Below are 22,310 nucleotides of genomic sequence, written 5' to 3' on the forward strand. Positions count from 1 at the left end.
TGGTGCCCCAGCAGACCGCAACTTAAAAGATGGCGGATTGCCACCAGAAGAGGTTTTCAGGAGCTCCATCTGAACTCCAAAAGATCTTAGTCCTTATAGCAGATACAGCCCCCTCTATCCTTTCTTGTAAAATTCAGCAGGTTTTCCTCCTGATTGTCTTTGTCATTAAAACCCCCCCACAGAAAATGTAAATGGTTAGCATAGCCGTGGGGACGGGCTCAGAGAGCATATGCAGTACATTTAATTAAAGTAATTACACCAGGCCATTGCTAGCGCACATCGAGCAAAAATCTTCAAGACTGAAATATTTTCCACTTACTTTAATTCCCAGTTATTGTTAGATCTTTAATAAAGAAATGCTACATCATATACCCCTCTTGCATGTATGCAAAACTTTTCCCCACAGGGCATTTGCTTTTCTATGTGGGCAGCTGTAAATTAAAGTCAAGCTTCACGTTGTTGAATTTGGAGCAGGGGCTTCTTTCTAGGTCAACACTCTCTGTCTGTGAAGCTGGGGTCCCAGGAGTTTTGACTTCATGGCAGGCTTGAGCCATGGTGGCTACAGGTTGTTGCTCAACATCCTAACCAATTTCCTCTCATCTGAGGGGGACAGTTTGGGTCTTCTTCCAGACCTTGGCAGTGTGACAATGCATCCAAATAACTTATACACACGTACAGCAGTTTGAACTGATGATCTTGTAATCTGCAGTTGCTTCAAATTTGCTCCAAGAGAGCTTCCCAAATCCTATAAATTTACAATTCTCCTTCTTAAATCTTCACTGAGTTATTGCTTTCCCATTGCTCTGAGTGTTGGTCAGTATCCTGTCAAAGAAATCCTCCTTTTTAAGGAGAAACTACTAAAAGTAACTACATTAAAAGTTACCGGGCCCACAATGGGTGTATGTCAGCTTTTAACATGTATAACCAGAAGTATAAACTGTAGATAAAAAGTGGAGAAACAAGTATTCTGAGCGTTTACTTAAGCAAAATGTATATTCCCACGTATCATTATAAAGGTTTTAAATACTACTGAATCACACTGACTCATTGTGTATCGCTGTAATGTTGCTGCACCTTAACTTTTTGTATTTTTATATCTGTATCTAATAACACAACATAGCATATGATAAAATCTGCAAAATAATAAAATGGCACGGCGTACAAATTACAGTGTTATGACCCCAAATATCTTTTCTGAAGTAAAAAACGAGTACTATCGGGAGGAGGTGTGTGTGGTGGTGGTGGTGGTGGGGCTTAAAATAGATTTAACTTTTGGACCCAAAGTTCATCTAGACACAAGTTTTCCCATGCAGGCTGCCATCTTGGTGACGCCTCCAGTTATTTCTCGCAGGTTTTACCTAGTGGACTTTCAGTGCACAGCTTTTAACTATAAATTAATATCGTGTAATTTTAAAATACTTTTATTGACACATACTGTTATTTTTGGTTTTGCTGCGTGAGCTTGAATTCTTGCGCGCTGTGTGGGAATGTCAGGCGGAGTGGACAGAAACCGCTTCAGGGGGAGGGTGATGTGATTCATTGAGCCATTCCGTAAGTTTCGTGTTTTGGTTGATTTAGTTCTCACGCACACCCTCTTTTCTTTCTTCTCCTCCTCCTCTTTCCCCGCCTTTCTTCAACTAAACTCCGCCTCGGAATACCGCTGCACACCTGGGGGTAACGGCTGCAGGTAAAAGTGTGACGGTGGGGGGGCCTCGGTGTGCGTTTGGTCGGCGTGCCAAGAAGACGCGGAGCGGTCCGAGGGTGAGGAGGTGGATGAGGAGGGTTTAGTTGCGACTCTCAGGGTGAGTTTCTGTGATATAAAGGTGCTGTTGTGACCTGTGCGCTCAGGTGGAGACGCCCCGGTGTTGCCTGCCGCTGCTGCTGGACTCCACAGGGCGGAAACCCTTCAAAAGTTTTGTCTTTTCACGCGTTTGTGTCTTTCTGGGTTTCTTTCGGGGCATTTCGTGGCGGATAATCTCAACAAAACAATCGAGCCTCTCGTAGCAGCAGGTTTATCTGCGACGTTAATGCGCCCAAAGAAGCGTCTTCAAAATCAGGCTCTTGCGACTGCTACGCTTATGTTTAATACCGACTCGTCTTTCATGTTTCCCTGAGTATCAAGAGGATAGATAAACGCACATTCAATTTAGTCCATATGTTTTCAACTTGTTTTTAAATCTCCTTCACTCTGCTGCTTGGAGTCCTAAATTCTCGGGACTTCAAGTGTTGAAATCTCGTATTTCCACAGGGCACGATGGGTGAGGCACCGGTCAGAGAAGATAGTACAGTGACACGATCAGCAGAGGTATGTCTGGAAATATGACTTTGCATTTGTGTGTCTGTGTGAGTGTTTGCTTAACCTCCTGTCTTCACTGGTGAAGTATGTAGGCTCATTTCCTGTGGATGATAACTGTTTGGATGACCAGATTAAGCAGCTGCACACACAGTTGAAGTCCCTTAAAGTGAGTCTTTATCTTTCTATCTAAACCTACGAATGTGATGATAACGACTGTACCTAATGCAGTCCTGTATTCATTTAGGCATGCAAGACAAGACGGCCAGTGTCCCTAAAGTTTTCCATTAAAGGTGTGAAAATGTATAATGAGGATGAAACGGTAAGTAGAGAAAATGACAGTTAATTTGTTTTGACCTGTTTACGTCGCTCTCCTTTTCGTGCCTTATTGCTCGCGACCTGTCCCTGTGTGCAGATCCTCCTGATGGCCCACGCTCTGCGGAGAATCTCTCTTTCCACGGCCCGACCCGTCGATTCACAGTTTGCCTTTGTCGCGCATAACCCAGGCTGCCCAGACACCCAGCTCTACTGCCATGTCTTTAAAGCAAGGCACGCCAGAGCAGTAAGGATTCTCCATTGTTCTGTTATAGTTAGAGCTTGCAGTAAATATGTATTTAAGGCTTTCTGTTTACTCACAAATAACAACCCTGCCGCTTTCCCATGCTGGACAGAAAGTCCTTCTGTCAAGCACAGTATATTTTAAAGTGTGTGATTAAAGGTGTTCCAACTCTGCTCACAAAAAGCAGAAACAATGACTGACTATACTTTAGCTGCAACCCCATTCAAGGTTATCTCTGTGTGCACCTATGGGCTGCTTCTGGCACTACTTGCACTCGGTGGAAGGCCTGTCCTGACTGCTTGAACATGTGTGTTTTGTGATATCACCATGTCGCTTACCAGACATTTCAAACTATTATATGCCGAATCATTACCAGAGGTGATGATGGGCTACGACCCAGAAATCAAACAATGCAAGAGTTTGTTTGTTTTTTTTCTTTCTTTTTTCAAAATGCATAATATGTAACTTCTCCAGACAGAGGAAGAAAATTTGACATTGTGTGTCCACTCATGGTGCACTGACCGGAGGTTTGAGGCCAGACCAACACATTTTTGCTCTACTTGCCAGATTTGGCTCGCTGGGACTTCACCCTCCCTCTTCCCTGAAACAGAAGTCAACTTGAAGGAGCATTGTTTTATCTCAGAGGAGCAGAGCAAAGGCACATGTGCAAGTGGTTAAAACAGAACTTCCATCAAGCGATCTAAAAAGAGTTAGCAGCATTGTGATTTTGCTTTTTACTTGTGTCGTACTTAGCAGTTTACTTCGTCTTCTTTCTATTCTCTGTTTTTCAAGTCTGTTATCATAGAAAGTTTCCAAGCTATATGTTTGCATAGTTTTGGTCCATGCCTGAAATAGTTGCGGGGTTTTGACAGCGATTCTTTAAAAGGAATAAAATGGTCACGTGTTTAAATGACGTGAGAACGAGAACAACCTTTTAAAGTTTACATTAGAGGTTTGCGTTAATGGTGTCACTGAAACTGAGTCCATATTTCCGTTCTCGTTATCTTGATAGGCAAACTATTTTAGAGCAGCCCAGAGTAGGGAAGTAATGCCGATATAATATAAAGCTAACATTTCTGTTGTTATCAGAAGCCTTTGACACATTAGAGGAAATTAAATCCAATAAATGTGGTCAGTACTGAACAGTTTGCCATGGTAACTCCAAATAAAACCCTCCAGTGTCACACAGGTTTGGACTAGAGAGTGATGGGAAATGTGCTTATTGATCTTTGATAACAAATTCCTTTCTGTGCTAAATTCAGATCTGATCCCAACCGACTGTTGTATCTTCAGAAGTCACCCTTGAAGCCAAGCTTCCTGTGTGACACAATAATAGGTGCCTCTACTGGTGGATCTGGTAGCATTCAATTGTTTTGAGCCAGTCTCACCGCATTGTAGTTAGCAGCGAGACTTGTTCCAACATGGAGAGGTCGGCAATACTATGACACTGCAATTGCCTCATCTCTGCGAGATGCCTGTGCTTGACTAAACGGTGTCAGCTGTGGTGTTGAAGCGCTAAGTTTTTATCAGTGCCGTTGTACTGTTAATAATTTACTTGATGAATGACTGCAATATGACACAGAATAACACCGTTTCAGTTTAACTGCTAGGTTTTCTGTATGCACCCTTCCTCCTTTAGGCCCAGTTCCTGAACCTGCTGCTGTGCCGCTGCTTCCAGCTGTCGTACTTGGAGAAGCATCCAGAAGAGGCCCAGATAGACTCTGCTGGCTCACTGCCTCATCGCAAGCCTTCACTGCTCAATCACGGCTTTCCTCTTAGTGTCAGCGCCCTGGTTTCATTCAGAAGAGCTCCTTTTGGTGGATTATTACCTGGCACTAAGGTTTGGCTATTCTTTTTTTCTTTTTTTAACTTCACCCAAAATCTCATGGACTAATTTAAATGTTAGTTTGTTAGTAAATGTTGCAATGGTTTTGCCTCTTTATATATTGTATTTCAATGTAAGTTTACCCATGTCTTCAAAAATTACCGCACCCAAGTTTTTGCACAGCACTGCAGTTTCAAAATGTATGCCTCAAAATTTAAATTATCTGTACAAACTATGTGATGTTTTCTCTACAGAAAACTCCAAAGTCTTCAGATGACCAACAAAGCAGCCAAGATGAGGTCTTTCCCATCTCCTCTCCCTCCCTGATGCGCAAGAAAGTCATACGCACCAAAGTGCTGCGCTCTGGTGCTTACCGCTCCTTCACTTTCACGCCACGCAAACAGCGCACCATTCAGGATCAACTGAGTGTAACTCAAGGTGGGCCGAGTGTTCACAGAGCGCTATCGAGGTTCAAAGAATTGATTAGGTAAAGCGACTTCATCAGTATTTGGTGAAGGGCAGTCACTGCTGTGGTGTCAGGGCTTTTCTTTGTTTTGTTTTTTATTTTAGTCTGCATGATGAAGTGATTTCATCTCATATGGGTAATTGTGCATTTCTACAGCGCTTACATTTTATTTCTGTTACTAATGTTCCTTTTTAAAGTTGAATATGTTTCTTTGTTTTTGAGGGGTTATTTCATCATCATCACTGCATAGCGTCCACTGAGTTGAGATCATCTGGGATGCTTCTTCCCCGTCACATGGTGATGCAATATTCCACCTTTATAAAATCTAACTTTACATTATTTTTCTTATCATATCAAAACCAGAAAAGGATCTAGACAAGTTGCCAGCGAGGCGATCCCGGGCTCCAAGCTTGTCTGAAACAGAAGAGGCACTAGCTCAGGCAGTGTGGTGTTGGGCTGGTATCGCAACGTTAGTATATCGCACATCAAATACATCTTTACATTCATAAGTGTCACTTTCCTATTACTACATCTGTGATTTTCCTTCTTGGTATTGCAGTGAGAGCAGCTATTCACTGCTTGCAGATGATGTTCTGGGATCCTACCTTTTGTGCCAACATCCAAAAAACCCTAAATGTGGCTCTCTAATCATTCGCTTCTCCTCTGGCCCGATCACCCACCTTATTGAAAACACCCGTAAAGGGAAATTCGTGCTGGAGGTAATTCTTTTGTTGGCTCATATACATGATGTGAAAACCAGATTATGATTAAATCTAATCTCTTTCACTGGTTACTTTATTTTCACAAGCTCTTATATTTTTCATAAATGATAGAAAAGAAAGGGGGTCGTGGGGGGGGGGAGATATTGAAATATCTGATTTAACGTGGAAGTGCTTTAAATACGCATTCCCTATAATGGCCAGCAGAGGGCGGCAGCTCTAGTTGCAGCGACTTCCAATTAAATTGAGGTCTGTGGATAAAATTGCCCTCAACTCTTTCACTCTATGTCAGTAAGAAGATTTGGGGCTCAGTTGGTAGTTTCAGTTCACATTTACTGAAACATGGATTTTTTTTTTTTTTTTTTTTTACTTTTTATGAAATGTTGATATTAGGAGTGCGGTGGAGAGCAAGGGGTGTTTGTTTCCTTGTGATGTTAAAATGTTATGGTCAAAAACATTAAGCTTGAGGCTATCCTGTACATCAGGACTTTATAGTGGGTGACTTCCAAATTTTATACAGTCTGTTTTTAACTAGAGCCCTCAAGTGGCTTTTTGGAGAACTGCACTGGAGGTTTCCACTTGGCAACCACCTTAATTGACAATATTATTCTCGAAAACCATAATAATTGTTTGTATTTGATTAGAAATGTCATAGTTGATTTATAATCATGTGTAACTGGTGTCCTTTTTAATTTATTTTTATAAATGTAGAAATGCAAGACTGAATTCAATTCCATGGCTGAGCTGATTGAGCACTACACAGAGACTGAGGACGAGCTGCCATGTCTGCTGAGCTATGCTCGGGTGAACCACTGCTATGAGTGGGAGGAAAACGTCAGCAAACAGCAGCCTGTAAAGCTTCAGCCCAAACGAAGCCGAAATTAAAAGTACCCACAGAAACGAATGGATGTAAACCCTGGACACTGGAACATGTGGACTGCCAACCTCAGAGGGCACAAAATAAGCGACACTGATCATTTCTTTTGCACATTTATCTTTTATCTGTGTTTTGGTGCGGGAAGGTTTAACTGTAAAACAAAGTCACTGTTTAATAGTGTTGGCACTTACTGTGAACAGTATCCATTTCCTAAGAGGGTACTTGTGTGTTAAAGATATTTTGTGGTTTCTGATTTTATTATTTTTATTTCAACATAAGCTTTTAAAAATATACATTTTTATTTGTGCCTATAAAACAGAGGAGCTTTTTTTTTTTTTTTTTTTTTTTTTTAAGACATGAAACTAAGAACCTGAATCTGTAAAGGGGAATTAATCACTGATTACTACACCTGATGGCAAAGCCACACTTTTTCTTCTTGTTTCCTTGTCTAGTAACAATGTTACTGAAATGTAAAACTTTTACTCCTTTTTACTCATATTTTTGTATGCAGTTTGTTTAGCTGATAATGTCGCATCTGTTAATATGACTAAATTTCTGTTCAGAGTTTTCATTGGTCGAGTATAAATGGTACAAAATGATTTCAATCATTCTCTGGGATTGTGGTTATCATGTTGTGTCGTCTTGACTATAGTTGATTTGTTCATAGCTTGCACACCATCTACCTGCACCCCCTACATTAGTTTCACAACAGAAGATTGTGATTATTAGCAAAACATTAAATAACTGAACATAACGTGCATCCGTAGTCTTTCTTTTCTCTTCAAACGTCTGTTTGCTTTATTTAAAATATGTTTTCACTTTTAGTTTCTTGACAGTAATGAAGCATAAAGTAGACTGTTTTTCGCCCTTTGACCCCACTCCGTCCTCACGGAAATGGCCGCGGGTCTGGGCCTGTTACATTCCTCAATGGTTACTTATGGTTGCTAAGCAACCTCAAACGCCTCGGGGAGAGGAACAGAATGGGACAGGACCTGAAGCGATACCTGACGAGATCCGTCCACACTGTACCTGGAGATATTTTTGCTGATCGCTTCTTACTGAACCTCACTGGAGATGTGGGCCGTTAGTCAACTGCTGCTGTCATCTTGTTGTTAAGGTGATGTTAGCCATCGAGGTCCTGCTGTCGTACTTCTAAGTAAACGTTGAGTGTTTGCGAAGGAGACCGGAGCGGCTTTGTATTTTACATTAGTTTGATCTCTTACACCTGCCAGCTGCTCGGTAGTGATTCTTGAGACATGGGGTCAGAGTCGGTGAAGGTGGTGGTCAGGTGCAGGCCCCTGAATGACAGGGAGAAGGCGCTCAGCTGTAAGATGGTGCTGACCATGGACCTGCAGCGCTGCCAGTGCTTCATAGAAAAGCCAGGTGCAGTGGATGAGCCACCTAAACAGTTCACCTTTGATGGGACCTACTATATTGATCAAACAACTGAGCAGATGTACAACGAGATTGCTTATCCTTTGGTTGAGGTAAGCTTGATTTTATTACCAGCCTGCAGAGCTGGGCTCTATAAAAGAAGCACGCTTGTCACTGGACACCTTCAGCCTAACATCAGTAGCCTATATCTAATTCCTAATGAATGCAGGCGTCATTGTGAATACCCTTTGCTCACCTCAAAATTAAATAAAATTAAAAATGTCACTTTTACAGGGTGTGACTGAGGGATACAATGGGACAATTTTTGCTTATGGACAAACTGGAAGTGGAAAGTCTTTCACCATGCAAGGGGTGTCTGAACCTGCAACCCAGAAGGGTGTCATCCCGCGGGCCTTTGAACACATCTTTGAGAGCATTCAGGTGTGTCTGTTGACCACAGTGATCTTGTAGCTTGCAACATGCATACGTAATATTATGCTCCTAGTTTTTGTCTAGGCTCGTCTCAGCACTGATAGAATAATTATATGTTTTATCTCGTGTGTGCAAGCTAGTGTGCAGAAAATACGAAATTCCTGGTGAGGGCCTCCTACTTGGAGATTTACAATGAAGAAATCCGAGATCTTTTGGGAAGCGATGCCAAGCAGAGATTGGAGGTGAGTCCCTGCTTTTTAGATAAACTAAACAGGCTACACTGTATCAGAAGAAGCCAAATGGATTATTGTTCTTTGGTTAGTACAGCAAGGTGAGTGTGCTGTTTTCTGCACAGTACTGTACCTGTTGCCATGGTGATTTAAACGCACAGTTGATTCCTTAAAGGTCAAGGTGTTGTAACAGGGTGACAGACTAGCTGATTGTGCGTATGTGTGTGCTTTGTGTGGCTGATGAATGCCTAGCTGAAAGAGCACCCAGAGCGTGGGGTATATGTACGGGACCTTTCCATGCACACTGTGCACAGTGTGGGAGAGTGTGAAAGAATCATAGAGAAAGGCTGGAGGAACCGCGCAGTGGGCTACACGCTGATGAACAAAGACTCCTCACGCTCCCACTCAATCTTCACCATCCACCTGGAGATCTGCAGCACTGGTGAACTTATAATATCTTTGTCATCACTATATCTGTTCAGTCTGTGCTGATATTCTTCTTTTGAATGTGATCCTCTTATATCTCCTAATGTCATCAGCACTTTACCATCAGTTATTTTTGTTCTGTGGCACTATATCTTTAAATTTGATAGTATATGAATCTCCTTGTTAATAGTTTGCATATCCTGCCTGTGCTTGCATGTAGTTTTCAAACCATTGAATAAAACATACCAGGTTAATAAAGGTAAATAATAAGGCTTTGTAACAGTGTTGAATGTTGCTTGCGTTTCCTGTGTCAACTCAAATTCTCAGATTCATCTGACCAGGACCATCTACGGGCAGGAAAACTCAACCTTGTGGACCTGGCAGGAAGTGAGCGTCAGTCTAAAACTGGTGCTACCGGCGAGCGACTCCGCGAAGCCACAAAGATCAATCTTTCCCTCTCGGCCCTGGGAAACGTCATCTCCGCCCTGGTAGATGGACGCTCCAGATACATCCCCTACAGAGACTCCAAGCTGACCAGGCTGCTGCAGGACTCTTTGGGAGGAAACACCCGCACCCTGATGATCGCCTGTCTTTCGCCCGCAGACAACAATTATGAGGAAAGCCTAAGTACGCTGCGATATGCAAACCGGGCCAAGAGCATCCAGAACAGGCCTCGCATCAACGAGGACCCCAAGGATGCTCTGCTCCGAGAGTATCAGGAGGAAATCAAGAAGCTGCGGGCGCTCCTCACAGGCCAGCTGAGCACTGCTGACCTTTCAAGTAAATTTTTATAGAAAAACAGCATGCTTTTTTAGCTTAATATTCCTAAATCTACACATAGCCTCTTTTAGATGCAGAGAAATATTTTATTTTCTTGCATGTTGTCTTTCTTTAATTACCAGTGCTATAAAAAAAACCCACTTTTATTTAAAATGCAGCTCTGCTGGCTGGTCAGTTTTCTGAGTCATCCCCTGCTGTGCCCTCAAGGCCACAGTCCATCCCCACTGAAGAAAGGAAGGAAAAGATTAAAGAGGCAAACATGGACCAATCCCACACAACAATTTATCACTTCAACTTTAAGCATGCATTGTATAAAGAGCCTGTGATTTATGATCTGTGTTCTGCTGTCTCTGCAGGAGTATGAGGAGAGGCTGGCCAAGTTGCAGGCTGAATACAATGCAGAGCAGGAATCCAAGGCGAAGCTGCAGGAGGACATTGCTGCTTTGCGTTCCTCCTATGAATCAAAACTGTCCAGTCTGGAGAAGGCCCAAGTCAGCAGGGGGAGCTCTGTCCCCAAGAATGGTAACAGCACATCCTGTGCCAACAACAGAACAAAAGTTTTCCGCTGTTGGATTCTCCCCATGTATGCTTCTTTGTATTGTGCCGCTTCTCTACATTAGTGGGCGCCAGCTGTACATCCCAGGTTGCTTTGGAAGAACTCTGCATGAGCACTGATCCCATGTGCCACAGTACAGTTGAGGAAACCTCCCAGACTAAGGTAGTGTCCAGCCCCACTTTCCATAAAGATCACTCCTCTTCAAATCATATTTGTATCCTGAAACAAGGTAACAAGGCAATCTTATGTAGGCAAAATGTTGAATTTTATTCCCTCATGTTGGCGAGCAAGCTTTCCGAAAAAGATCCAGATAGAGCTGGACTCTTGGAGTCTTCTGATGCAACTGCACCGGGGCCTCTAGACCAGAAACACGTCCTGGAAAGGTTTGTAGGCTTCTGTTCTAATCATGGAAACTTTCCTTAACATGAACACTTCCTCAGATTCATAGCTATGATTTTATTATTATATATGATATGTCTTAATCAGCCGATCCATCTAATTTCTACTCCTTATGGGTCTGGGTTGTGAGCATTTTCAACACTGTTCACAGGATACGGAACATATTGTTATGATGGTATCTACAATCTTCTTATCACACTCCATGATGAATGTGTCATACTTATGCTTGTGGCTACAAATGGAGTGGATAATCAGATTCCAGCTGTATATTTTTCTGTATGTACTTACCCTTGCATTCTTTTACATCATTGCATTCTTCTGTGTTATTACCATAATCTGGTAATTAGCAGAACAGTTATGTTTAACATATCATACATTGATGGTTACACTAGAATAATATAGCAAGAATTATACTAAGCACGCATCTATGCGGTGTCCTTGGTGTTCAATCTTTCCTCAGACTGCAGCAGCTGGAACAGGAGGTGGTAGGAGGGGAGCAGGCCAGGAACAAAGAGCTGCAACAAAGACAGCGGCAGAGAAAAAAACTTGCTGACCAGAGAAAAGCTCAGCTTGTCCATGCTCTGTCAGAGAACAGCGAGGAGAGCGAAAATGTGCTGCTGAATGTCTACAACTCTATCCAGGAAGAAGTCCATGCCAAAAACCAAATGCTAGTCAAAGTTCAGGGCAAGGTGAGTGGAAGCAGTTCGAAGGAGCTTGCAGCAGATGCAAAATGCAATCTTTCTGTTGGGAGAAAGCATATGTGTTAAGGGTTTTCTGTACATTTCAAGGAGCAATCAGAAAGTTTGGGTTATCCACCCACAGAAATCTATTTCTCCTCCCTAAGATCTCCTTTTCATGCACCCCTGCTCTTGACAAAGTTTACTCCTTAAAAGTCAAATTTTGACAACAGTGCAAGTTCACCAGAATGGGATTGTACATTGCGAATTCATACCACACTTTCAGACTATAAATGCAGACTTGTGCGTTAACATCCTGGGGCATCTGTGGGAGAACATCCAGTGGAAAGAGCCTTAACAACAGCATCACCACACATTGAAAAGGCAACAGTTTTTCGGCCAGAAAAACCCAGTCTTTGCTCACCATCTTTCCTACGACTTTGTACAATTCTCCAAAATCAAGTTAAAGTATTATACTCCCTGTTTTGAAACACTGGGCAAGATCCAACACTCATTGTAGAGGCACAAGTACAATGGACTTCCAAAATAGTGATACCAAAATAACAGCAGCGGTCTGGAGATGTATTAGAAGGTGACTTTGACTAAATTTAAATTGGGCAATTTATTAACCTAATTTTTCCAGGTTAAAAAAGTTATCTCTTCAGGGATTTACTAATTTGGTGTGTTAAAACGGTTCTCTCTTTGAATGTCAACCCCTACATATGACACGTTTTTAACAAGTGGGTTTTAGCTAGTTTTCTCATGAATAACATGCTTCGTCACTGTTGCAACAGCTGAAAGCAGCCAAACTGGAGATCCGTGACCTGCAGGCAGAGTTTGAGGTGGAGAGGAATGACTACCTGGCGACTATACGCAGGCTGGAGAAGGAAGGGCAGCTCCTGCACAGCCTGCTGGAGCGTATGGTGCCTCTGGTGCGCCGTGACTGCAACTACAGCAACCTGGACCGCTTGAAGAAGGATGCTGTCTGGGACGAGGACAGCGCCACCTGGAGACTGCCAGATGTGATGGTGCAGAAAACAACACTGCCTTCAGGTGGGGTATAATACGGTATGTAAAAAAAAAAGAAAAAAAGAAAAGTGAAAGCTTTTTTTTTTTTTTTTGACAAGACAGTAAATCTTGTTTGTTTTGCAAATTACTTTCCTTAAATGTTTATTAATCACATTCTTTTTCTTAGCAGTGACTCCAAAAGCTTCAGCTCGCAGAGGCTCAGGTTCTGATGCTGGAGAAGCATTTACGGTGTGTTTGCATTTCATGCATAGGCTTTTACTTGACATACACACATTCTAGCAGGATTAGAGGCCATTTGATGGATTGATTGATTGAATCTTTATTTTGAACATGTTGAAAAAGTACAACAAAATAGAATTAAAAGAGACAAATGAACAAAGCAAAACAAAAGGAAAACGAGCAACCACAACTCCAAATAACTTTCATGTTCAAAAAGGAGCAGGAAGAAGCATAAGCTTATTTAATCCCACCCCTTTTCCACTATCTAGTATCAATAGACTACAGAAATACCTCCTTGCAATTACATTATATGTCATGTGTATTTTTTTTTTCATTTTTTAAAAATATATATACATATGTTTCTATCTATCCATACATACGTATATACACATATGCACATATACACATTTGCAATAACCCCATTAACACCTCAAGGATACACAACCTACAAATATATATATATACCCATACCAACATACCCGTGCACCCGCACACACATGAAAATATTAGACAAGAACACCCTATCAAATCTCTACCTTTTCCCTGTACCCTGTAAAAACCATATCCTTAAACCGCTTTTTAAACTGCGCCATGCTCGGACATTGCTTCATATCTTTACTTAGTCTGTTCCACAGCTTCACTCCACACACAGAGATGCAAAAACTTTTTAATGTTGTATGGATACGAGGATGTTTTAAATTTAATTCCCCCCTCAAATTGTATCCCCGTTCCCTTTTAGAAAACAGTTTTAGAATATTGTCAGGAAGCAGGTTATTTATTGCTTTATATATAATTTGTGCTGTGAGAAAATGAACCAGATCTGTGAATTTTAGAATTTTTGATTTTAAGAATAGTGGATTTGTATGATCTCTGTAACCAGTTTCATGGATTATCCTTATGGCCCTTTTTTGTAATATAAAGATTGATGATAGCGAACATTTGTAAGTATTGCCCCAAACCTCTGCACAGTAATTCAAATACGGTGCAATCAGGGAACAATAGAGAATGTGGAGTGATTTGTGATCCAGAATGTGTTTTACTTTACTCAAGATTGAAACACTTCTTGAAATTTTGTTATGTATATGATTTATATGAGACTTCCAGTTTAATTTGTCATCTATAATCACACCAAGAAACTTATGTTCAAGTACTCTTTCAATTTCCACACCATCTACATGAATCTGCATTTGTGCATTTCTAAGGGAATTCCCAAATAAGATTATTTTAGTTTTACTTAGATTTAGCGATAGTTTATTCCTGTTAAACCATTTTTTAATTTTGCACATTTCTGAAGTAATTGTATCCAGCAGCTCCTTTAGATTCCCCCCAGAACAAAAAATATTTGTGTCATCTGCAAATAATACTAATTTTAATATATCAGATGCCTTACAAATATCATTTATATAAACAATAAATAATTTTGGACCCAGTACAGAGCCTTGTGGAACACCACAAGCAATGTCCAAGCATAATGAGGAATGGACACCCAGCTTCACAAATTGTTTCCTGTCACTTAAATAATTTTTCACCCATTGCAGTACAACCCCCCTGATCCCGTACCGTTCCAGTTTATTAATTAATATGTCATGATTGATTGTGTCGAATGCTTTCTTGAGATCCAGAAATACTCCAGCTGCATACTGTTTCTGATCTATAGCATTCGTAATCTCCTCAATTGATTCGATTAATGCCAGAGATGTTGATCTTTTTGATCTGAATCCATATTGACTGTCAGAGAGTAATTTATATTTATCTAAGAATTTGTCTAATCGTTTATTAAACAGGTTTTCTAGGATTTTGGAGAATTGTGGTAGTAAAGAAACAGGCCTGTAATTTGTGAAGTGGCGTCTATCCCCAGTTTTATACAGCGGCACAACTTTAGCTATTTTCATTTTGTTTGGCACTTTTCCCGTCTGAAATGATAAGTTGCAAATATATGTTAGAGGTCCTACAATTCCTTCAATGACCTTCTTGACGATTTTCATGTCAATATCATTACAATCAGTAGATGTTTTATATTTACACATGTGTACAATGTCAATTATTTCTTTTTTCCTCCACTGATGTGAGGAACATTGAGTTACGGTTCCTATCAATCAGGTTTTCACTACAGTCTACTGATGGCAGTGACTCAGGAATTTGTTCTGCCAGTTTTGGTCCAATATTTACAAAATAATGATTAAAGCTGTTGACCTTATCAGCAGTGTTTTCCATAATATTGCCATTGTCGATAAAGTATTGAGGATAACTTTGTTGTCCAGAATTATTTTTAATGATACCGTTTAAAACATCCCATATTCCCTTCATATTATGTTTATTGTTGTTCAATATTTTACTATAATACTCCTTTCTACATACACGTATAATATTGGTCAACTTATTTTTGTATTTTTTATATTTATTTTCAGCATCTTTTGTTCTTTGTTTTAGGAATTCCCTATAGAGTGTATTTTTCTTTTTACATGCATTTTGTAAACCCTTAGTGAGCCATGGTCTATCTGAATATTTGTGCTTTCTGTTGTATTTTATTGTTGGACAGTTTTTATCGTACAACTCCATGAATATTCTTAAAAATATGCCATATGCAATATCAATATCAGTTTCTTTGTACACATTGTCCCAGTCCTGATTTAATAGATCGTTCTTAAGTGCATTCATAGTTTCTTCTGTCCTTACACGTCTGTATCTCAGTTGTTCTTCATGCTGATTTTTCTTATAATTAGTGTCATAAACTGCAAAAACTGGTAGGTGATCACTGATGTCATTAATTAATATTCCGCTCACAATGTTGTTTTCCATATTGTTAGTGAAAATATTGTCAAGTAAGGTGGCACAATGTGGTGTATTTCTGCTAGGCCTGGTTATTTTAGGATGTAAACTCAAACTGCACATAGTGTTTAGGAATTCGTCGGTCATTTTATGCTTTTTCGGATTCAACAGGTCAATATTAAAATCACCACAGATAAACATAACTTTTTGATTTGTTTTAGAGAATATTTCCTCTATGAAGTCATTAAATACTTGAATACTAGAGCCAGGTGTTCTATATATACAGCTAATTATTACATTTTTCTCTTTTTCCTTATAAATTTCAATTGTTATACATTCTAATAAATTATCAATTACAGTTGTCATACTTTCTACCACCTTGTAATTTAGGTTTTTATCCACATACACAGCTACTCCCCCTCCACTCTTGTTCCTTCTATTTACAAAATTCACTCCAATGTCTTGATTAACTAAAACAGCACTTCATTTCTGTTTTAGCAGGTGGAGGAGGACAGGTACAAGCAAATGCTGGACAGAAGTGACAGTGAGAATATTGCCAGCAGCTACTTCAAGTCAAAGAGGGCGAGCCAGCTCCTCGGAAGTGACACCGCAAAAGCCCACGGTGAGAAAAGAAACTGCGGGCTTCTAATTAGTACATATTACCAGTTAAATTAGTGAATTAGCTCTGCTGTTGAATGCTATTTCATTTTTATTTAGCAACATATTTGTATGCTGTGATCTTGTGTTTCTGCTTTTCATTAGAACCTTACTGGCAGGAACAAAAAATAATCATGTACTACACTTAATACTGTTACAGTAAACTTTTGTATTGCATTTGGGAAGCCTTTTCATTAGGTTATCTCTCTGAGCATTTTAAGTTTTGGCTTCTTTTTTACCTTTTTTGTATATTTTATATTTTTACTTATTGAGACCATTTAGTTTTAGATTAGTTAGATTTTTCTTCTTTTTCACTTTCTTACTTTTGTTTAGTTTTTACTGTTGTCTGTCTTTTCTCCTGCTGCCGTCCCCTCTCCTCCGCTAGTTAACGTGGCAGGCCACCTCTCCATGAGCGGCTCTAACATGAATCTGTCTGTGAGCTCAGACGCCATCCTGCCTCGCCCCTTCCGTCTGGAGTCGCTGGATGTCCCAGTGTCCAACGGTAAAGTGAAGCGCAAAAAAAGCAAATCTCACATCCATAATGAGGCGACTTAAATGGACTGTGACCCACATATTTGCAGTTTTCTACAATGACACTTTTGATGACTCATCAAAAAATAAGTGTTGTATATGTATATCTGACTGTGAATCAGTGTATGCTTTTATGACGGCTGCTATCTAGATTTACACAGGACCCATTTATTGCCGATGTTACAAGTCCATTTGCGTCATGAGTTTTTAATTATTAATGTTAATTTTTAACTCATTGCTACCTACTGTATGATGCTTCCTCGGTTTTTCTTTTCTTTTTTGCACAAGACATAATTTAATGTTTGTTTGAGTTAGGTTCTTTAATATTAAAATATTTGCATTGTAATGTTGCTGATTTCCTTTTTTTTACCCAGCATTTAAAATACTTGTCAAGAACAGATGACATCAAATTAACTGATGTCTCATGTGTTTAATTTCAATTACTTTACAAAAAAGCCATTAAAACTTGACTCCAGTGTATTATAAACAGTAGTAAATAATAATATATAAAATAATATCAGCCTGCATGTCAAACTGTAGTACTCTGCTGTCACAAATGGATCAGGAAAGCTGTTGTCAAGGCAGCAGTATGCTAGGATATGGTTATCTCATATTACACATCATCTCTGGTCACCAGTGTGGGTTTTGGTGTGATGTTAATTAGTAGATTCTTTATCTAAATGCAAATAACATATGTGAGACAGAAAGTTGTTGTTGCAGTTTTTAATCATAAGAATTAAATATTGAAAAGTTTATTATGATGTCAGTCCTCTTAAGGTTGCAGGACATGCAGAAACAAATGCTGTTTAACTCGATCCTTCCTGCAGCTGTGACTATCTTATTTCTCATTTTGACACTGGCTTGATTTCTTTGTCTGTTGCTTAATGTTGCTCGCAGACAACATTAAGCAACAATTAAGACACTAGCAGACAACTGTATCCGTTTCAGAGTCTGACATCATTTATTGTGGCGACACAATAGACATAGACACGGATACCTTTTGGCAGACCTGCTGCTTTACTGAGCGATAACACAGCTCTAATATCCTTCTGCAATAATTAACCACGAGCTAATCTGGGCTCTTCAGGACCGTTGCATAACAGATATCATGCCGTTCAAATAATCCATCAGGAGAAATTAGAAGTGTGACATGTGAGTGTTACAAGAAAATAGAGACAGGGAAGTGCTGGGCTACTAAGTTTGCACAGAGGTGGAGCTAGAGATAATAGGATTATGGACGAACGGCTGAGCAGGCTTTTCCATCATCTGAGTGGTGTGTAAGATGAGCAGTATGGCTGATAGCCTTTCTGTAACAGGAGAGAGGTAAAGACTGCAGGGATACAGTCATAAAGCTTTGCCTCGGGGATCTGTGGGTTCGCTTATTAATCAAGACATTCAGGCTGAATATAGACAACCACAGCTTGGATTCCCATGTGCTGAAATGTCCTTGGGCAAGACTCTGCCATCACTGATGTGAATGAAGAGTAACAGTAGGGTTAACACTCAAAACCAACCTCATGTATAGTGTTGGTTGTTTTTGCTTTTTGAACAGAGCCAAATGGACTGGTGTAATCTGGAATGTTTATCTGCAAATATTAAGATTTTATTATTTAAAGAGGAGAAAGAATTAGGAAATGAATGCAAGTGGCCAAAATGACTTTTCCCATGAAGGTTAGTTACGCTCAGCCTTAGATACAGGTTGAGGAAGTGAGGTGTACCAGTTGAGATCATTCAGACATTATAATGCCTCCTGGACCCCTTGTTTTGGAGGTTTTCTGGACATATCCAACTGGGAAGAAACCCTGTGGAAGACACAGAGCTCACTGGAGAAATTATATACACTATATGGACAAAAGTACAGGGCCACTATAACTTATAGTGCATAATGGTAGTGCGTATCTATGACGACCAGTGCTGGCAATCTCCATCAAAACCAAATGGCTTGCCGTGAACAAAGGAACGTAGCGCTGAGAAGATGCATAATGTGAGTGTAAAACACACATACAGTAAGTACTTGGCTAAGGAAACTCATGGAGGAGGTTTGAAGCTCATTGGTGATGTTTGCACGCAACCTGCCCTAGCACTCTGTGACCTCGATCTGCAATGTAGTCTGGGGTGCTGCTATCACGGCCCAACTTCCAATAAGGAAAAAAAAGATGGCTTAAAATGCAGTATATTAGATAAAAACTTTATTTTCAGTGACATTTATATCAATGGTGGAATAGACACAAATAATTAAATGGTTGTTTTTCGTTTCATATTTTCAGTGTTACACAATGAAGGCTGTGTAACACTCTTTAATCTACTGTACACTGTAAAAAAAAAACAGTAGTAGAAAGAAACTGAAGAACGACTGGTGCATGAGTTCTTGTGTTGGACATAAGTATTGAAAATTATCCCGCAAAACTTGAAAAAAAAAATGCTAGAATATTAAAAGACTGCATGAACTGATCTGGTGCTTTGAGGATTTGCTCTAAGAAAAATCAACATGCAGGCACATTTGTGATTTATAAAACAATGAGTAAGATATCAGTTCTGGCACACCCTTATCCGTGTCTTTGATTTAGTACCTGTGCCAATAGCCAATAGGGTTTAAATTTTATATAACAGAATTTTGTTAGGTTTGCAATACATTAAGATACTATTTTCATACACTGATGCTCTGGATTTAGAAAATTTAAGGTGCAGTTTCTGTTACTTCTGAGTGCATTTTTAATTGTATTTTTAATAAAAAAAAATGTCTTTAGATGACTATGTGTTGTATATTTTAAGTGCAGAACATAAGTGTATGGCCCTTTAAACGCTTCCTCTCCTGCTTTTATTTGACAAAGTGCCGTGTGCCAGATTTCCACTTAACGCTTTAACTCTCTTTAAGCTGATCGTGCGCTTGTGCTTCTTTCTGAGCATTGCATTTATGCCAGCAGGCATCTGCTCTTTCAGTCTTTTAGCAGTCCAAGCTTTTTGAGAGCCTCTTTTCGATCACCTCCCATCCCAGGCACCACCATCACGGTGTAGCCTACTGAGTTTGAGGTTTTCTGGGGTACTGGGGGAGCTGTTGTGGTGGTCCTGGTGGTTGTCACTGGTTTGGCTGATTTGATGCTTTGCGGTTCAGAGGTGTTTCCACTACTTCTACAGTTGTCCAGGGTGGCAGACTGCTCCAGATTAGCCGTCCTCTTCCCCTTGGATTGAGCAGGATGTGATGCAGACCCAGGCCGCTGGTCATGTTTGGTGTACTGACGCAAATTGGCACTGGTCTGCAGAGGCCTGTTATTGGACTCTTTTGGCACTTGAGCATTACAAAATGATTGGCTCCTTGATGGATTACTATTAGCTGGACCTCTTGTAAACTTGTCAGCTGTTACACCCAAGGAGGAGTTAGGTTTGGGTGTAGGCAGTGGGGTTACTTTATCATTTTCTGCCTCTTGGCCTTTCAGGAGGCCCAGCTTCTGCAAAGCTTCCACTCTCACCACCTGGGGATCAGCTACATTCTTGACACTGTATGAAGAATCTGATATTATAGATTCTTCATTTTGAGTTTTTGCAGATATGTTGGTGGGAAACTTTTTGGGTTTTGGGGGAACAACTGGAGGACCTTTCTTACACTTGGAAACCTCTGACTGGGATTTGTCTGATCTTTGGAGATTTCCAAGTGTTGGGCCTTCCACCGGGGCAGAATGGCGTTTTTCTGAGTCTATAGTATGATCAACTGTTGGGCATAAAGGGGTCTTCTTTGTGGAGGCACTCCTCCGCAAATGTACAAGTGCGTCGTAGGAGAGAGGTCCTCTAGGTAAAGGACCCTCAGCTGTCCTCACTGAGGGTTTTGTGGAAGGAGGTATAACATTAGCCTCTGAAGATGTTGGGCGAAAAACTGCTTTCTGGTTGTCTTTGTATCCTGGTTTGTTGTTTTTAGATGTAAACTGAGGCTTAGAGGAGGCGGTTTTGACTGCAGGAGTGCCTGGTTTAGTACCGAGTACAGAACAGGAAGTACTGCTTGCAACAAGAAGAGGGGTGGGAACCAGGTAGCTGTGCATGGGCCTGGCATCAAAATTTTTGTTGATTGGTTTCTGGTGATTGGTTGATGTCTGTGAATCTGGAAGTCAAACAAGTACACATTTATCACTAGAAATTCTGTACACCTACCTAGAGCATTTCACTAAATAATGTGTCACTAATTCTGCATCTGTTCCCAGAGATTAACTCACCATCAAGGTTGCTTTTGCTCATGGAAGCTGACAGATTAGCCACTTTAGTAGCAAGGTTGCTGGAGCTGGGCAGTTGTTCAGGCTCGTCATTGGAGACTCCGCTGTCCTCCTCAGTATCCAAAGACTCAATAGTCTCCTCCAAAAACATGAGACAGGCCCTCTCCTCAGCAGACAAGTGCTCCAGACTATCATCACTCTGAAACGCATTAAAACAGGGCTTTCATTTAGAAAAGAAATCCACAATGAGAGATAGAAATCCTCTCTAAGAAAAGAAATAGACTTTTAGCTTTTATGTTACAGCTGTTACAAGTATCGTTTTGCCTCACTACTTCAAGTTGTTTCGTATATGTTTTGTGCTATTACTAGTGTACATATTCTTAGATTGAAGAGGGTAAACTTGGTTACTTACGAAGCCAGAATTAACACTGACCACACTGTCACAGCTGCCAGCACTCTCCATGCCATTCATTGTCTCCATTCCATTCATTGTCTCCATTCCGGTGTCACCTGGCCAGGTATCACTTATGGGCATCTTAGTGCCCTACTTATCCACAGTTAGTGACACACCCTGTTGTTTCAATCTGAAATACAGAATAAAATTACTATTGAAACTGTTCTTAGCAAAGTAAAAGATTTATTTTTTTTTTAAAAAAAGGGATATATTAATTATTCTCCACATTTTCCCCTGCTATTAATTCTTTATGGCCCTGTAGACCATTTTCAACAGCACCATAGAAAACACTGTCCTTCATAAGTATCTCCCTTACAAGGTTTTACCTTATAGATGTATTTGTTACCTAGTTTTAACCTTTTGTAGGAATTTCTTAACAGCGTATAAAGGTATCATTTGACAAATGAGTAAGGATGTTTTTCGATATCTTTTGTTTTATAATTCATAAAAAATCAACCAAATTGTTGAATAGAAAGCAAAATAGGTCATATTCGACGCTGTGATAATGATACATCAATGCTAATGACAATCATAGGCGCAGCTAAAACTTTTCCTGCAAAACAAATAAAATCAGGAAATATAAGTCAAGCCATTTTATACGCAAACAGCACAGCATTGACCATTGGGTCTGACCACGTTTCATGTAATTTCTATGTGCTCACATTGTCTGCTAACTGTAAAGGAATTTATTCTCTGGTATGTTGATAAAAAATAATTAAACATCTGTGCAGCATGACATCAACTAAGCGGCACATCTTCCAGATATGAAAGACAGTTTTATCTATAAATAGCAATCAGCACCAAAGGACTGTGTTCATATCCAGATCACTATTGCTAAC

The 22,310-nt window shown here is 40.2% G+C and overlaps 3 protein-coding genes across 3 annotated transcripts; 2 read left to right on the forward strand and 1 right to left on the reverse strand.

Annotated features, from left to right (window-relative positions):
* The first annotated feature begins 1,695 nt into the window (after nt 1-1,695).
* On the forward strand, nt 1,696-6,918 carry sh2d5 (SH2 domain containing 5). Its single transcript, XM_085354568.1, is given in 11 exon segments — nt 1,696-1,802; nt 2,249-2,305; nt 2,382-2,462; nt 2,541-2,615; nt 2,709-2,855; nt 4,492-4,692; nt 4,932-5,115; nt 5,507-5,612; nt 5,703-5,862; nt 6,574-6,722; nt 6,724-6,918. Coding segments are annotated over 10 exon segments (1,206 nt in total). The 5' UTR covers nt 1,696-1,802; nt 2,249-2,254; the 3' UTR covers nt 6,776-6,918.
* A 1,077-nt stretch (nt 6,919-7,995) lies between these two features.
* Nucleotides 7,996-16,842, forward strand: kif17 (kinesin family member 17). Its single transcript, XM_085354569.1, has 14 exons — nt 7,996-8,226; nt 8,408-8,554; nt 8,686-8,787; nt 9,028-9,217; nt 9,529-9,981; nt 10,140-10,234; nt 10,338-10,503; nt 10,602-10,699; nt 10,829-10,920; nt 11,397-11,625; nt 12,408-12,666; nt 12,809-12,870; nt 16,129-16,252; nt 16,673-16,842. Exons 1-14 carry the CDS (start codon nt 7,996-7,998, stop codon nt 16,840-16,842), a joined length of 2,418 nt encoding a protein of 805 aa, XP_085210695.1.
* A 2,912-nt stretch (nt 16,843-19,754) lies between these two features.
* On the reverse strand, nt 19,755-21,552 carry LOC146632659 (specifically androgen-regulated gene protein). Its single transcript, XM_085354570.1, has 3 exons — nt 21,430-21,552; nt 21,021-21,216; nt 19,755-20,908 (listed from the first exon to the last, which is right to left on the reverse strand). Exons 1-3 carry the CDS (start codon nt 21,550-21,552, stop codon nt 19,755-19,757), a joined length of 1,473 nt encoding a protein of 490 aa, XP_085210696.1.
* Between the last annotated feature and the right edge of the window lie 758 nt (nt 21,553-22,310).

The sequence above is a fragment of the Diplotaxodon limnothrissa genome, linkage group LG5 (assembly GCF_057381915.1).
Source record: "Diplotaxodon limnothrissa isolate DT_005_m linkage group LG5, D_limnothrissa_male_GT1.1, whole genome shotgun sequence".
In the NCBI taxonomy this organism is placed as follows: domain Eukaryota; kingdom Metazoa; phylum Chordata; class Actinopteri; order Cichliformes; family Cichlidae; genus Diplotaxodon; species Diplotaxodon limnothrissa.